The sequence below is a fragment of the Eubalaena glacialis genome, chromosome 4, assembly GCF_028564815.1.
Source record: "Eubalaena glacialis isolate mEubGla1 chromosome 4, mEubGla1.1.hap2.+ XY, whole genome shotgun sequence".
NCBI classification, from domain to species: domain Eukaryota; kingdom Metazoa; phylum Chordata; class Mammalia; order Artiodactyla; family Balaenidae; genus Eubalaena; species Eubalaena glacialis.
The window spans coordinates 151,459,843-151,476,442 of NC_083719.1; the positions used below are offsets into that span (position 1 = coordinate 151,459,843).

The 16,600-nt window shown below is 39.7% G+C and overlaps 1 protein-coding gene across 1 annotated transcript; it reads left to right on the plus strand.

The window, feature by feature from the left end:
* Positions 1–10,506: 10,506 nt before the first annotated feature.
* On the plus strand, positions 10,507–15,828 carry C4H5orf58 (chromosome 4 C5orf58 homolog). Its single transcript, XM_061188453.1, has 3 exons — positions 10,507–10,515; positions 11,185–11,278; positions 15,677–15,828. The coding sequence occupies exons 1-3, from the start codon at positions 10,507–10,509 to the stop codon at positions 15,826–15,828; spliced, it is 255 nt and encodes an 84-aa protein (XP_061044436.1).
* Positions 15,829–16,600: the final 772 nt, after the last annotated feature.

The window sequence follows — 16,600 nt, forward strand, 5'->3', positions numbered from 1 at the left end:
CTCCATCATGAAGCCAGGGCCATCTTTCCAAACCACAAATATGATCTTATCAACCGCCACCATTCCCAGTCTTTACCTGTTTAAGAGCCCTTAGTAGCTTCCCATAGGTTTCAGGAGCGACTGCATTCCTCCACACAACCTCCATGGTCTGGCCTCTGCCCCTTCTCCCATCTCTTCTTGCCCTAGGCATCCCCTTGCTCCCTGCTCTCTAGCCTTGCTGGACATTCTTTCAAGCCCTCTCATGCACTAAGCTGTCTTCTGATGCAGGGCCCATGAACAGGCTGTTTCCTCAGCCTGGAATGTCCTTCTCTCCTTCTGATCTCAGCCTGAATGTCCCTACCTCAGGGACACTCTTCCTGAAAGCTGCCCCCAAACACATGGCATGCCCCGCATGGCAGTGCCTAATTAAATTGAGCTGTTTGTGGATTCCAGTTTGTTTCTTCCTCCAGACCACGAGCTATCCATGTCCACCTGCAGACCAGCAAGAGACCTGTCAGTTTGGGCTCACCCCTATATGCCTAAAACTTGGTGACTGACACACAAGAGATACTCAAGAAAGAATTGTTGCACAAATACATGCACGGTACTCGATAAATTTACAAAAATGTGTTTCTTTTCCCTTGCCTAGGGCTTCTTATACATGCAGTTCAAAAAAAGTTGCTCTTGTTTTGTGGCTAGTTTTTAATGAAATAAATGATTTGTCAAGAGTCCTCAACAGTTGCAGACTCCTAGAATTTCCCCTTGTACAAGAGATGGTCGGCAGAGGGCCCCACAGGAGCAATTATTGAAGTCAGGTCAGTGAAAATAGCAGCTGCTGGGAGACAGCAGACCCTGTTCCCAAATCTGTCTCTCCTTGAACCACTCAGACAGAACACCACCATCAGGCTGCCTACTGCTGTGGGCTCTGGCCCGCCGTGTCCAAAATCCTTTCGATCTAGCCTCAAGAAACATAGGAAGACATAGGGCAAGAGATCAGAGGACAATGTAAATTATTTGAACACAAATTCACTACTTGCTGCTTGATTTGTCAGTTTCACGGTAAAGAATTTGTAATCAACAGCTCGCCCTGTTGGGTAGAATCATGCATGAGTGTTAGGGGAGATTTGCTTTCTATGGGGGCCACTTTTCACTTGCCAGTCAGTAGTTTTATTTCCATTTTAATTTTCAGAGCATCTGCCCCCCAGCAACAGCCTGCGATTTGGAATTCATGGCTCTGTTGTGTGTTTATGCACTGTGCTTGCTTGTAATTGACAAATTTAAATTCTGGTCATATTTCATTTATTACACAGACCCGGGGAAAAATCTTCAGTGAAAACCTAATTACAGCAAAAGTGCCACAAGGTAATTGCTATGAAAGAACTCCTGCAGCAGCAGGGCTGAATATTTCATCCACCCATAAAATGATTATGCTGACAAGATTCTGAAAAATAATAAAATCTGTTTAATAAAAAAGAAGCAAAATATCAGTGTTTTTACACACAAAGTATTAAAACATCCTTCATTTTGGACAGATCCTAAGTCATTTGATTTTTATTCAAATGATGATCCACAGCCAAGAGAGTTCTTTTATCAGAGTTTCATAATTCTTCCCACACCACATGAGGCTGCTTTGAAGCTTTCAGGCCTGTTGTTGCCTTCCAGGACAGCCATGAGTGTGCTTTTCATTGCTCTCTTGGATCTTTGGTCTGTGCGCCAGGATGAATCAGAAAGCAGAAAAAACTAAGAATATTCAGTGTTTAGATTCTGTGGTTCATCCACTTTCTCCTTGGCCACCATGGGAGCTGTCCCTCTGTCAGAGGGCTTTAGAAGCCACGAAGGTATGACTTCCGCTGTCAGAACTTTGCTGAGGGCCCAGCAGAGTGACGGACGCTGATGCACACCCTGGTTTCTCTGACTCTTCAGGATACTACTGTAGCAGGCCAACCCCTTCATTCAGTCACTGGACCAAGATTTATTGAGCACTAACTGTGTTCCAGGAATTGTACTAGGCACAGAGTACAATCCTAAGCAATGAGTAGACAAGGGTGAACACAATGATAGTTTCTTGCCCTTATAAAAGATATGTAGTAATAGTGAAAAAGACCAACCCAAACAAAACTAAAAAGTAAAGAGAAACATAAATTTAAAAAGTACAATTGAAATCAAGTATTATATGGAAACAAATAAGGGGCTGGGAGAGAGGATGGGATGATATTAGAGGATGGCCTCTCTGAACCCTAAAGCATAAAAAGAAACCAGTTTGGGAGGGTCAGAAGGAAACAACTGCAAAACAGTTGTCAGCATGTTCTAGGACTGAAAGATGTGTGAGACGAACAGAAACCGGAGCTCATGAGGCCTTATAGAGCAGGGTCAGGAGCTGTGTGTTTTGAGCAGGAGATGACATGATCTAATTTACCTTTTAAAAAGCACATCCAGCCGTCGTGTGCAGAGCGAGGAGATCATGGGGGCAAGAGCAGCGGTGGGAAGCCAGTAGGGATGCTATAGCAAGCAGCACAGGCCGGGGGGGTGGGGTCGGGGGGGGGATGGTTTCCAAGACCAGGGGAATGGCAGCAGGGCTAGCAGTAGGGAGATTTTTAGCACAAAAAGTTACATATAAAAATGTAAATATTAAAGAAAATCATGTAAAATCTCAGACCTTAGCACTGGAGTTTACATTATGTTGGCAAGTGAAACTGGAAGCAGACAAACAAAAAGGCTAGGAAACAGAAGAAATAGCGACCTGAATTAGGAAGCACCTGAAGCTGGAATATCCATCTCCTTCCTCCCCCCTCCCAGAAATCATGCAGACTTTGTGAGTCTCTGTTTGCTGCTATGCCCGGGGAGGGGGGGAGCTTCTGCCCCAAACACTTAATTAGAAATTAAATGGACCTGATATATGCCTGAAAATTATATACATACATATATACCTATAAGAGCTTACAGAAAAACCCAAACGAACTTTTTGGCCAACCCAATATATATATATTATTTTATATACATTTATATATATTTTATATACACATAAAATTTTCAAAAATGACTGAATTCTGGCATCAGTAGCCAAAATAAATTTCAACTATGGTCACACATTTAATTTATGTAGAAAATGCTCAATGAAGCCATAAGTCAAAATATGGTCTATAGTCCCCCTAGGTTAAAATGGAAGAGAAGGGATTTAAAATGCAGATTTAGGGAGCCCCAACGTAGATTTACTAAACCAGAGTCATTGGGGTGAGCCTTGGAACCTGCATTTTCACTAGCTCCCTAAGTAATTTTTCTACACTGTAAAGTCTGAGAAGCTCTGCCTCAAAGTGACTGATATTTTACCATGGTGAGAAACGCCCTGGAGAGTTTAAGCTATAGAGAAGATGGGTTGGGACTAAAGTTACAGCTAGGCTAAATAAATAGATGTAAAAAAATGAAATCACCCATAAATCTCACTACCCAGGGATAATCACTAACATTTTGGTGTTTAGTCTTCCAAACTTGTTTTTATGCACATATACATTTTTTTCCTTTAAAAAAAGTGAGGGCACACTTAGATTCTATTGTAATTGACTTCATGAACATAATACATTTTTTTTTTCATAAAGGCACTCATTTTTCATTGCATGGCTGGCTGATGAGAGTGAGGTGTGGGCACTGGGGGCAATGCCTAGAGGGAGAAACACCTGATCAGGATCTATGTCTTTAATAAACATGGGAAGTATTGTTGGGAGATGGAGGGCTGACATGATAGAATTAGAAACACATTTTATTTAGGGACAGAGAAGGTTTTCCCTGATAGATGGATCTCTGAAAATAAACCCAACTTGTGTCATGAATATGCCTTGCTGGATGAAGGCATTTTCTGAAAAGCCAAGTGCAAAGAGTTTTCAGGCAAACAGGCATAGCAAGCAACTGTCAAAAACAGCACCATGTTGAATACTGTCGGCTTTCATCCATCTGCTTTCTCAAAGACCTAGCTTCTTTCTTGGGTTACAAGAATGTTGAAGGAAGGAGGGAGCCAAAATCTGGCACAGTAAGTGCCTGCATTTTATTATTTTAGACATCAAGTTGGAAAACCTCAATATTTTCTTGGCTTCCATACCTACTGAATCTACAAGCCTTCAGACTGTTTGCTTTTCTTCTCATGGTTGAAGTGTTTTGGGCATAGGATTGCCAGATTTAGCAAATAAAAGTACAGAATTCCCAGTTAAATTTGATTCTTAGATAAACAAATTTTTAATATAATTATGTGCCGTACAATATTTATAGTAACAGGACATATTTATAGTAAGGACATATTTATAGTAACAAAATTATCTGTCGCTTACTTGCAATTCAGATTTAACTGGATGTCCCATATTTTATTGGCAACTCTGTTTGGGTAGCTTCCTATTTCAGAGGGAAATGTTGGCGCAGAACTTTATTTTTTGCCCAGCTTTACTGAGATGTAACTGACATATAACATAAGTTTAAAGTGTACAGTGTGATGATTTGATACATGGTTATATTGTGAAATGTTTACCACAATAAGGTTAGTTCATCCACCCTTCAGTTCACACAATTACCAATTACCATGTTGTTGTTGTGATGGGGAGAACAGTAAAGCTCTACTCTCTTAGCAACTTTCAAGTATACAATACAGTATTGTTAACTGGAGTGCCATGCTGTACATTGCATCCTTGGAACTTATTCATCTTATAACTTAAAATTTGTACCCTTGACCAAATTTTCCCATTTTCCCCACCACTCAGCCTCTGGTAACCACCATTCTACATTCTGTTTCTGTGAGTTCAGTGTTTTTCGGTTCCACATATAAGTGATAAAATACGGTATTCATCTTTCTCTGTCTGAAAGGCGAATTATGCTCATTTCACTTAGCATAATATCCTCAAGGTCCATTCCTGCTGTCACAAATGGCAGGATTTTTACATAAAGTAATTTCTTAATTAGAAATCAAAATATTTTAGTTAATGCAGTGATCCATGTGGATTTCTGTTAATAACCTCTTTCTAAAGTTCAGAAGTGTTTCTTTCAGAGAAAAAGAAAATGACTCGGTCCAATGTAATCTCAGCTGCTTATAGAAGACAGAAGACAGCTTCCACTTCAGACCAGAGGCAGAAGCCATGCGCTGTCTTCCTTCCTTTATGTGATTGGCTATGGCAAAAGCATTGGCTGTTCTTTTCTTTTTTTTTTTTTTTGAATTTTTGAATTTTATTTTACTTATTTTTTATACAGCAGGTTCTTATTAGTTATCTATTTTATAATATTAGTGTATATATGTCAATCCCAATCTCCCAATCCATTGGCTGTTTTAATGAGCGAGGACACTGGTCATGCGCCTCAGGGAATGATCCAAGCATATGCTCATTACCTCCCAAATCTGTGTACACAGGAGTTGTACAAAGCAATATTCAGAAGGGAGTTGATGCTCCAGCAGGAAGCCAGCCCTAGGCACAGAGACCAGCACTTGTAATTTACGATGAGCTGTGGGAGGATGGGAATGGGAACTCTGAGAACAAGGGGAAGATGTGAGATAATTTACTCAATTTGTTTTCCTGGAAATGAAGACTTTATGTCAAGAATTTGTAATAAAACTAACTGAGGCACTCACACTCAGCTCCATAAAATGCTTCATCACCTTGTTGTTCTCTAACAGCTTTTTTCTTTATGGGAGAATTTACCAGCTTTTTAATCTCCTTTATTTGATTAACATTAGAATCAACAATAGCAACCAGTGTTGGGTTTCAGTAAAGTGTTGTATTTGCAAACTTATTAAGGAAGATAGATTTTTTTTAAACATCTTTATTGGAGTATAATTGATTTACAATGGTGTGTTAGTTTCTGCTTTATAACAAAGTGAATCAGCTATACATATACATATATCCCCATATCTCCTCCCTCTTGCATCCCACCCTCCCACCTTCCCTATCCCACCCCTCTAGGTGGTCACAAAGCACAGAGCTGATCTCCCTGTGCTATGCGGCTGCTTCCCACTAGCTATCTATTTTACATTTGGTAGGAAGATAGATTTTTTTAGGGCCTCATCTATAACAGTCTCAAGCCTTAAGTAGCAGATCATGCTTTTAAAGTTTTATGTTCTTAGGGAAAAAAAGAATCTATAGTAACTTGAGGAGGAAAAGCACTACAATAAGTAGTCATTGTTCTAAGACATTTTTATGGAGGAAAATACATTATTACAATCTATCTTTTTCTGACTTCAGATCTCTTTTTCCCTCTTATGACATTAATTTAGAAGAAACACAAAGTTAATTCTTTTTTTTTTTTTAAAGGCTCCTTAATGATATTTTCCCAAGTACAGTAGTTTGACCCTACTCATAAGAAGTGATCAGCACTATGGATGGGTAGAAGGTCTTTAGATTTAATCAAAAATCCTGTGAACAGACCCTTAGTCCAAAGGTATTTGAGCTGAAGCAGGTCCTGCAAACACTTGCTGGACCCTGCGAATGAATGGATTCAGTGTTTTGGGGACAATGGGGCCCCAGAGACACCACATCCTACTCAGCCCCAGCCCCCATCGTCACTTGATTTTCAGAATTCTCAGCCTCAATGTTATCTCGGCCCGCCTACCTTTTTCACCCTCCTTCTCTTAAACACCTTCTTTTCTCCTGCTGTTATCTATGGGGAGTTTCCAAACACACATCCGGAATCATGCAGATCTGAGGTGACGTTTTCACTAGCCTGCATCAGTGAAGGAGAGGAAAAGAGACGCATCCAGTAAGATTTTTGTTAAGGTAGTCTTATTCCAAAATTATTATGATCTTCCTTCTTTTTCTGTCTTCCTTCCTTTTCTGTCTTCCTTCCTTTTTGATGTTAAATTATCTCTGCTCGTATAAAACAGTAGTGGCAGTTATTTTTGTTTTGTTAATGATATCCTTAATGCAGAGAATAACTGTTGCACAACCTATGTTGGTCACTCCATATTTATATGCTCCTTTGTATATTAGTGTGCGTGTGTTCAAATTCAATAATCTGTGAAGCTCAAATCATTTCAAAGCCGTGGTGTACTTGTTCCCATCACGTTTCAAGAGATGGTGTCCTGGACTGGCAGACAACTTGGTACAACGAAAAGCACAGAAGGTTCTGGAGTCTCACAGACAGGATCTGTGCTTGGAACTGAATCTGGTTCTTGTGGCCCCTGAGCAGGCGCTAAGCTCTCTGAGCTCAAGTTTCACTTTCTATACAACTAGGGTGATAACAGCTACCTCAGAGAGTTGTCAGAAGATGAACGCTTCTAACTTAATGCATAATATAGTGAATGCTAAAAGAATGTTGATTCTCTGGACTTCTGTGCCTCTTTTTGTCCCCCGTACTCAGCACTTGGAGAAATAGATCAAAAAACGCTCAGTACACAAATCAGAAATAAGAAAATGCAAGACACTAGCAAGTGTCCACAGTTAAAATAGTGAGTGAAGGAAGCATTGGCAGAGAGACTAGTTGGAAATTGCAGAGTTGGGTAGGGTTAATTCTGGAAGACTCTTTCCAGGATTGAGGTGAGTTTTGAAGCCCGTTGAGTATGAAGAAGCCTTTTTTTTGTAATTGAAGTATAGTTGATTTACAATATTATATTAGTTTCAGGTGTACAACGTAGTGATTCAGATCTGTTATAGATTGTACTCCAATTAATAACTTAAGTTATTACAAAGTAATGGCTATATTTCTCTGTGCTGTATTCTTGTTGCTTATTTACTTTATGCATAGTAGTTTGTATCTCTTAATCCCCTACCCCTGTCTTGCACCACCCCTCCTCCTCTTTCCCCACTGGTAACCACTAATTTGTTCTCTGTTTCTGTTTCGTTTTATACATTTGTTGGCTTTCTTTTTTTAGATTCCACAAGCATGAAGAAATCTTACACAGGGATGGTGTATTGGACAGCAGCTAATCCTACGTTCAGCAACGTGTGGGACGTATCTCACTAAGGATATGAGTGATGTTTTATATGGTACAGAGGCATTAAACAATGTGTAGTCACACTGTTAGAGTTATTCCCCATCCAACTCTTTCAATTCTTCTGACTACATCAAGAAGAAAGTCTCAGTTTGTACTAGATTATCTTTAACATTTCTCTAATACTTAATAACCCATTTTAACAAAGAATTTCAGTCTTCAGAATCACAGCCATTGAGAAGCAAGAAATATCTAAATGATTTAAAATGTTGTTTTATTTTCATTGTCTTTATTTTTCCCATTCCCTTCTGCTTAAATTTTATTTCATTCACATCGATGATATAAAAAATTTTAAGTAGATTTAAATGTTAAAGGGAAGTAAATTTAAAACATTAAGGTAATAATGTAGGTAGTACACAGCAAGGGCAACCAATCATAACAGTGGCCCAATAATGAGCGAAATTTAGAAAACACTGGTCAGGCCTGTCTCTCTCATAAGGAAAATGAGATTCAGAGAAAAGAAGTTACTCTTTTCCAAGATCACATAGCTAGCTATCCTTAGGACTGAAGCTCAGTCCTCCTGTGCCCCTCTTCATTTATCTAACTCTGCATCAGACAGCAAATTCTAGTGTTAAACTGAAGGTAATTGGATATAAAATAAAAACAGACTATGTGTTGGAGGTTGTTGGGAAGGGATTGGTTGAAGAGGCTGATGAGTGGTATAAGGGAGACTTAGTGAAGGCAGACTTGTATGGAACCTGATGCTGGAGGTCATCAAGTCTAAGGCAATTCCCGAGGGTGTCCTGACAGCGATTCCTCTTGGAATCCAGCAGAGATGGCTTGAATCCCAACTTCTCTACTTGGCAAGAGGCCAGTGTACACCTCTCAGCTCATCTGTACAGATTTATAGGAATGATAATAGCTAACATTTATGGGGCACATCATCTGCCAAGCCCAATGTGATGCATTATCTCACTTAACCTTCAAAAGAAGACAGAAAGCAGCTATTATTACCCTCATAAGATAGCTGAGGACATCTACAGCTAAACCAGCGACGGAGTAGAACTCAAGCCCAAGCAGTTTCAGTCCAGAGTCTGACCTTAACCACAATCCTATTCTGTGAAAATTAAACACAAACAAGGGCTGCAAAGCACCTAGCCCGGTGCCTGGCACATAGGTGGCAAAATGCCTTTCAACCCTCCCTCTCTGCCCACGCAGTAGTGCTAGTCACATCCTGCTTGGCATCTAGAACCTTCTCTGCAGGGGCCCAGCCAGGGACTACAACTCCCAGGATGCACCAGGCGGAGAAACTGGCCAATCAGGAAGCCCGGTCTCACTTCCACTGCCGGGTCTCCCCACTTAGCAGCCAGAACTTCGGTGACGGTGGCGCGGTGGGTACCGACGGGGTCAGTGTTGTGGGCTGCCCAGGGTTACCACATTTTAAATAATCTTAATCCAGTTTTGGTGTGTGGGCTGGAGGTGAAGACCGTTGACATGTCCAGGCTGCCTCAGGTTCCATCTTCAGCCGCCAAGCCGGGCGGGTCGCCAGGTTTCTTAGCCCGTGGCTAACAGCCCGGTTTCCTCAAAGGCATCGTCATCTGTTGGGTCGAGAAGGAGCGGTTGTCTGGGTGGCTCCAGGCAGGGCCGGTGGTCAAGGCTGCTGAGCACTTTTCGCGTTGTCCTGATCAGGTTTGGGAGCCTGAGGACTGCGGAAACTTCGAGGTTGCCTGTGGCTCCATCTTCAGGCCCCAGACTGTGGCCCCTAAGGCCTGGGGCTCCTCACGCGTGTCACGCCGAGGAGGAGGACTTGGCCTTTAGAAGGAAAACTTAAGGGATAATAATCGCTCCTCAGGGGGAGGGCCTGGCCTCCTGGCCTCTGGCCCCGGGTTAGTGCCTAAGCTGCATTCCTGCCTTCAGTCTGTGCTATCGTGGCCTCCGACCCCCTATTCCCTTGGCCCCCGAGCCTGGTCTCCACTTCCCACCTCCTGGGGAAGCACTGTTTGACCAGCCTCTCCTTTCTCTGAGTGATGTCCTGACCGAGCTCCCTGGGGAAGGCTTGACCAGCGCTGGTCTCGCTCTGGTCCACTGGGGTCCCCTTGCCATTCTGGCCTCTGACCCCACCCCATCTACGGGCACCTGAGGGCCCTGGATAACCAGACCCCAGAGTGGAGAGGGTCAACTTTCTTGGGCATTTCTCCATCCATTTAGTTTCTACTTGCCTCTTGGTTTTTACTTGTATTTTATTTTTACCTTCATATCTTTAGGGTTCTTTAATTGCACCATCCCCACCCTACCTCCTTTATTTTTTTTATCATCTTTCCTTTCTCCTCAAACCTGGATCTTTGGCTTTGCCATACCCAAGTAAGATAGCTGCCATTCCATTTTCAGTGCCTAGGGGCTTGTAGGTGGATGCGAAGTGTAGTTTATTCATTGTCTGGAGATGAAAAAAATTTATTTCCTTTACAGTGGCTCTGGGATAAATTCCCCCGACTCAGGAAAAGGCAGAGGCAAGGAATTGATTTCAAGGTTAGTTTGTTTTCAATTTTTGGGCAATCAGCCTCACGCGTAACTGTCCACCTTCTGGAGCTGTGTGCACTAATTGTGGTTTATTCAAGTTATTTTGAGATATTTGAATGGCTAAGGTTAGTTTCTAGTGAAGCACCTAGAAACATCTCTATATATTTATATCTGACACAATTGGCTAAATATATGTACTTTATATATAACATAGTAACACGTTGATTTATACATTTCAGCTAAATTAAAATGTGTGTTGCCCTAAATCCCAAAGCTAAAATAGAAGTGGCCATGTTGCCATCTTTGTAGTCAAGGAATTATAATCAAATCTTATTTTAAGCTTTACTATGTACTTAAAGAAACCATGTATGGACCCTGTCATTCAAGCATAAGTTAGAAAAAGATGCTGACTTACATAAACAAAATTAGAGAAGATCTTATATGAGATTGCTAAATTGTAAGGTAGTTTATAAATGCTGAGGCTTTCTGAAACGGGGACATCTGCATTTCCATTGTAAGGGCCCCATCTTGTGGATATGGTTTGATTAAAGAAGACACCTCATCCTAAGAATTCCAGTTACAGGTGTTTTCAGTTGGAAAAATATTAAGTTGATTCCTTCGTATGTTAGAATTCTAGCCATTATAGTCTCTCTAAAGAGACTATAATTTCACAAATATTTTAGTTCTGAAATAACAGATTTTTCCTTTTAGAAATGCTGAAAATTTAAGTATTTTTAAAGTATACATAAATACTCCTGATTTATCCATTGTTTTTGTTTCTCTTTTAAAATCAGATGTTTGACAATAATGTTACCGACCATAAGCTAAATGTGGAAGCCATAATTAAAAATATTAACACAATTTCTTTGGAGTTGAAGAAAATGAAAGGTAAGTATGGAATCACTGAATTAAAATGTTTGCATGTCATTGTTATAAAATAAATAGTAGAGTCAACCTGTGCTTCTGCTGTGGTGTAACTGAATTTTGCCTACTAATTAGGATTTTTCTATTTCTTAAGAAATGCTTACACTGTAATATGAACTAGATCTCTGAAGATGCATTGTGTTTGAGCATTGACCTGGAGGTTAGCAGACTTGAATTTTCATCCCTGAATCCATTAATCATTACTAAGCCCCTAAAGTTCCCTCCAAGTCAAAACTTGTAAGTTTGCTTGATTGTGTGAATTAATGGTTCTAGTAGGATTAGATCTTATAGGTTATGATGTTTAGTCACTCACCTTAGAGACATATTCTGTAATTTTATCCCAGGCATGTAAAATTTCCGTGATTGAATATTTCACCTATTCTTGACCAAACATTTCCTATGTTGGGAAACTCTCTATATCACCAGTCAATCTATTCCATCTTAGACAATTCCTCTTCATGGACTAGCTGAAATCTTTTTCCCTATTTCTTTCATCCATTGGTCCTGTTTCTAACCATGAAAACCACTGAATATGTAGTGGTTATTCTTATGAAAACTTTTGGTATTTGAAGACAGTCTCTGTGTCAGTTATGAGACCTTCCTACAAGTAACAAAATACCAATTTAACATGGCTTATACGATATGGAAGATAATAAGAAGATCCAAGGTTGGGCAGCCCTCAAGCTAACTCAGAGTTTTAAAGACTTTATCAGGTACTAGGTTCTTTCCATATTTCTGCTCTGTTATGTTCACTCTGTTTGTCACTTCTCATGGTCATTACCTGCAGACATGACCATATACAGACACTGTCTCTGCCTGTGTCTCTTATATAAGCCTTTCTCCAGATCCCTCCAGCACATTTCCCCTTTCCTTTCATTGGCCAGATTTGTGCCACATGTGTATCCTACAGCAGCCACCACCAAGGGGAACAGACCAATTTGGACCAGTCAGGACTTACTGCTGGTGCTGGGGAAAGAATCACCTCAAGTGCAATCAAGTTGTGCCCCCAGGAAGAAGAGGGGAGTGGCTGTTACTTAGGCACCAAATAGTGGGTGCCTGTTATGCTTTTCCTATGTGTTCTCCCAAGCATTTCCCAGACTTTGATCTGGGAACACTGCTGTCTCAGAAGATGTTAGTAGATGGTGTGCAATAAAAATGGAGTCCATCAACTGATGATCAGATAAGTTTGGGAAGGGCTTTATGCTATATAATTCTCTCACAAATTCACAGTACATATTAAGAGAGGCTCTCAGGAGTCTGATATAAAGGAATCGGGTTAGCTCTGCTTAATTCATCATCTCTCAAAACCAATCTAAACACTACGGCAAGGATTATGTTTCTAAAATGTAAATCTGCTGAAAACGCTCGTTGGCTCACCATTGTCCTCAGGATAAAGTCCAGACCTCCTAGAATGGGCTGTAAGACCTTGAGATCAGGCCCTGCCTACCTCTCCAGTCTGTTACCTCATTCTTTATTCCCTGCACGTTCTGTGTTCCAGTCACATTGAACTATCTGCATATCTACACATTTCCTCTTTTTTGTGCCTGTGCCTTAACACCTGCATCTCCTCCTGCAATGCCTACTGTTGCACCCCTACCTCCACCCTACCAGGTTAACTGCTACTTATTAGTCAAGGTTACTTAGAGTGGAAAACTTTTTTTAAGCCAGTATATCATCTCTTCTACCTTTTCATATTACCTATCACACTGTATTGTAATTGCATGTCTACTTACTTTTCCTATCCCTGATCATCTGTAAGCTCCTTAAGGGTATTCCTAGCACTTAACACAGTGCCTTTATATAATAGGCTCTTGAAAAACATTGATTAAATGAATAATTGGTTCCGGATGCTTGCACTCATGTAAAACAATTAGAGAAGCTTTAGATTCTTCTCAAACTTTATTATCTAACTGTTCTGGTTTGGGGATTATTCTTTCGTGAAGTAAAATAAAATAAATATGATCAATGTGTTTCTGAAAAGTTGTGGGGTAGGGCAGGCAGTGAAGATACAAGACTTGTAGAGCTAGACTAGGAAGGTAGACTTCTGGTAAACAGGGAAGATTAAACGAACACTGTGACCCCCACTTTCTCCCAAAAGTAATAATATCAATAGCTAACACTTATAGCATTTACCATAATCCAGATACCCTTCCAAGAGCTCTACATAAATGGACTCAATCGTCATAACAACCTTATGAGGTAGGAAATAATACCATTGGCATTTACAGATACAGAAACAGATATAGAGAGGTTAACTAACTTTCCCAGAGTTACACAACTAGTCACTGGTAGACCTGAGATTTAAATTTAAAGTCCTACAAGTTGAGGGAAAGAGTAGTGCTAAAAACAAGGGTCTTAAGACAAAGTTTACATACTGAGTTACAAGACCCGCAGTGGGGAAACCCACTTGGCTACAAGACATTGGCAGCCAGATTTATACCCTCAAGCAGATTTTTCTTTCAGGAGTCTGACCAGCCTAAGAGAAAAGACCTAAAGATACTGATAGCAGAGGTTCCTCCAACAAAATACCCAACCAGATCACCCCACAATATAGACCACCATGGGCAAAGAACTTCCAATTGTCTTTTTAGTACCATAGTTTTAAATACGAGCAGACAAGTATGGAAAACAGATATTTGAGGAGAGCATCTAATGTGAAAAGCAGAGACAAAACCAATAAATAGATTCAATCAACAGGGAAGAAACAGATTAAACTCCAAGAAACTATCATTAATATCCACAGAGAAGTAAGAGAAGATGCTATGTTCATGAAAAAGGAACAGGATACTATAAAAAATATTTAGAGAACAAAGTTAAAAGTGTGACATAGAAATAAACTCTGGAGAAGGGTTTAAAGATAAAATGAAGAAAATTCGAGTGTAGAGCAAAAACACAGACAAGGAAGTCCAACATCCAATAAATAGGAGTGCTAGAAAGAAAGAACATAGACAATGGATGGGGAGGAAGTCATTAAAGAAATAATCTGAGAAAATTTTCCAGAGCTGAAGGATATGGTTTTTTACAATGAAAGACCCCATCACAGTAGATTGAAAATAGACCCATACTAAAAAACAATACTACGAAATTTCAGAACACTGGAAGAAAAAAAGATTCTTAAATCTTCTAAAGAGAAACAATGATTAAGAATTAGAATTGTATGAAATTTCTCCATAGAAACACTGGAAGCTAAAAGAAAATGCGGCAATGCCTTTGGAAATCTGAAGAAACATGATGTCCAACCTAGATTTCTATAGCCAGTCAATCTATTAAGCATTGGTGTAGAGAGAGAAATTTTCAGACATAAATTTCCCCACCTCAGGAAGTTACCTAGGTTGCATTCCACCAAACAAAGGAGTAGACCAAAAAAAGAGAGACCTGAGAGTCTGGAAAAAAGATATTCCACATAAGGGAGGGGTGAAAGGAGACCCTAGGATAATGGTGAAGGGAGTTCCCAAGATGTGAGCTGTACAGCAGTCCTAGAGAGCTGTCAGTCCAGACTAGAGCTGATCAGACGGCTCTAGGAGAGGAGAGGCTTTCAACAATAGAATAGTCAAGGCACTTGACTATACTGAGAGGAGATTTACCCAACTGCAGAAATTTGGGATATATCCATGATAATTAAGCAGTGAAAAAAAGGAAACAATTATTAACTGTGGTTGGGTGGTAGCTTGCAGGAAGGGAAACATCATGTAAGACTCAGCTGTAAAGATTATATATAATCAAGAAAAATTTAAACATTAAATATTGAGCTAAGAAAAATGGTCCTCAAGTACAGTGGGGGAATGGGTATAAGTGAAAAGAGCTATATCTTAATCTTCTGTGATCAGAAGCAAATAGATAATACCTAAAATTGAAAAAAAACAAATGCATGCCATTTAGAGATATGGAGGTTAAATACCACCCCTCCCAAAACAAACAAACAAAAAAACACAGAAGAGAACCACAAAAGCAACAAAAACAAAATGGGCTCCAAAAAAGTTAAAAGTGGTTGCCTCTGGGAGAATAGGAACTGCTATTTTTTGCAACATGCCTTATTTGATTCTTTATACTATGTGCATGTATAGCAGATAAAAATAGTAATTTTAAAAATACATAACTTTGCATAAATCAAATTGCAATTTAGTAAGATAACTGACAATTTGAGCTAAAGAGCCCTTCTAGTAAGTTTCTATATCATGCTTATTTTGTAGTATATAAATTTGACTCTAAGTCAGAATTGGGCACATCTAAATTGTGGTTTGAGCAATGATCACTTAAAAGAAAGCTAAATTAAGAATTAGGAAATAGCTCCTTAAAGTAATAATAGTTGCCTATGACATATGTGCTACAATATAATGTCTTCTATTATTTTGTTTTACACAGAGCTGTCCCAGTTACTGCTTTGTGACCTTACCCTATGTTTTAGTCATCCCGTGAAGACGGATGATTTAAAGGAAACAGAAAGAAACAACCCCCTCTTTGAAGAGTCTAAAATGTCAGATGTATCTCTTGCTTCTAACAGTTTTTTAATCTGATTTTTTATTTATTTGTTGTGAATTTATAACTTTTTATTGTTGAATTAACACATACCTAGGAGAATTGAGTTTACTAATATATTTAATATAATAAAAAACAAAATAAAAATATGTTGAGTTGTAAAGAATCATTTCATGCTCTTGAAGGCTGTTGTTTTCTTGTTTTAATGTTTCAAGGAATGGCTAATTTATTTCATTAATGGCAAGAGTATGACATAGGAAACTGGCCATGAGGCACTGCTTATCCTTTACCCTATGTGAATTTGGCTTAGGTTGAGAGAGAGTTACTAAATTATAAATGTATGGTATGAGTTTATATTAATCAGATCTCTCTTGGTAGCAAGTGCCAAAAGCAACTCAAGCTAGCTGAAGCATTTATTGGGTCATGTGACTTGGAAGTCCATGGTTGGGATAGATTTCAGGGCCTCCACTAATTCATCAGATGTCTCTATCCTGGTTCTGTTTCTGTACATTGGCCTCATCCTCTCCTGTTAAAAGCTGACTTCCTCCATATGCCAGGTAGAAGGGGGTAGAGGTATGGTAGACAACTCCAGGTGTACAGCATTATCTTTTGGGGATCCCAGAGAAAAGAGATCTTCTCTGTCTCAGTGTTTAACATTCCAGAGAAAGGTCCTGATTGGCCCAGCTTTGATTAAGATGGGTCCTGAGCAACTGTATTTGGTGAGGCTGGTATCATATGCCAGGTCTGTAGCAAAGGAGAGACCCCACCAAAAGAACAGAGTTGCCATGGCCTGAAGAAGGGGAGAAAGAA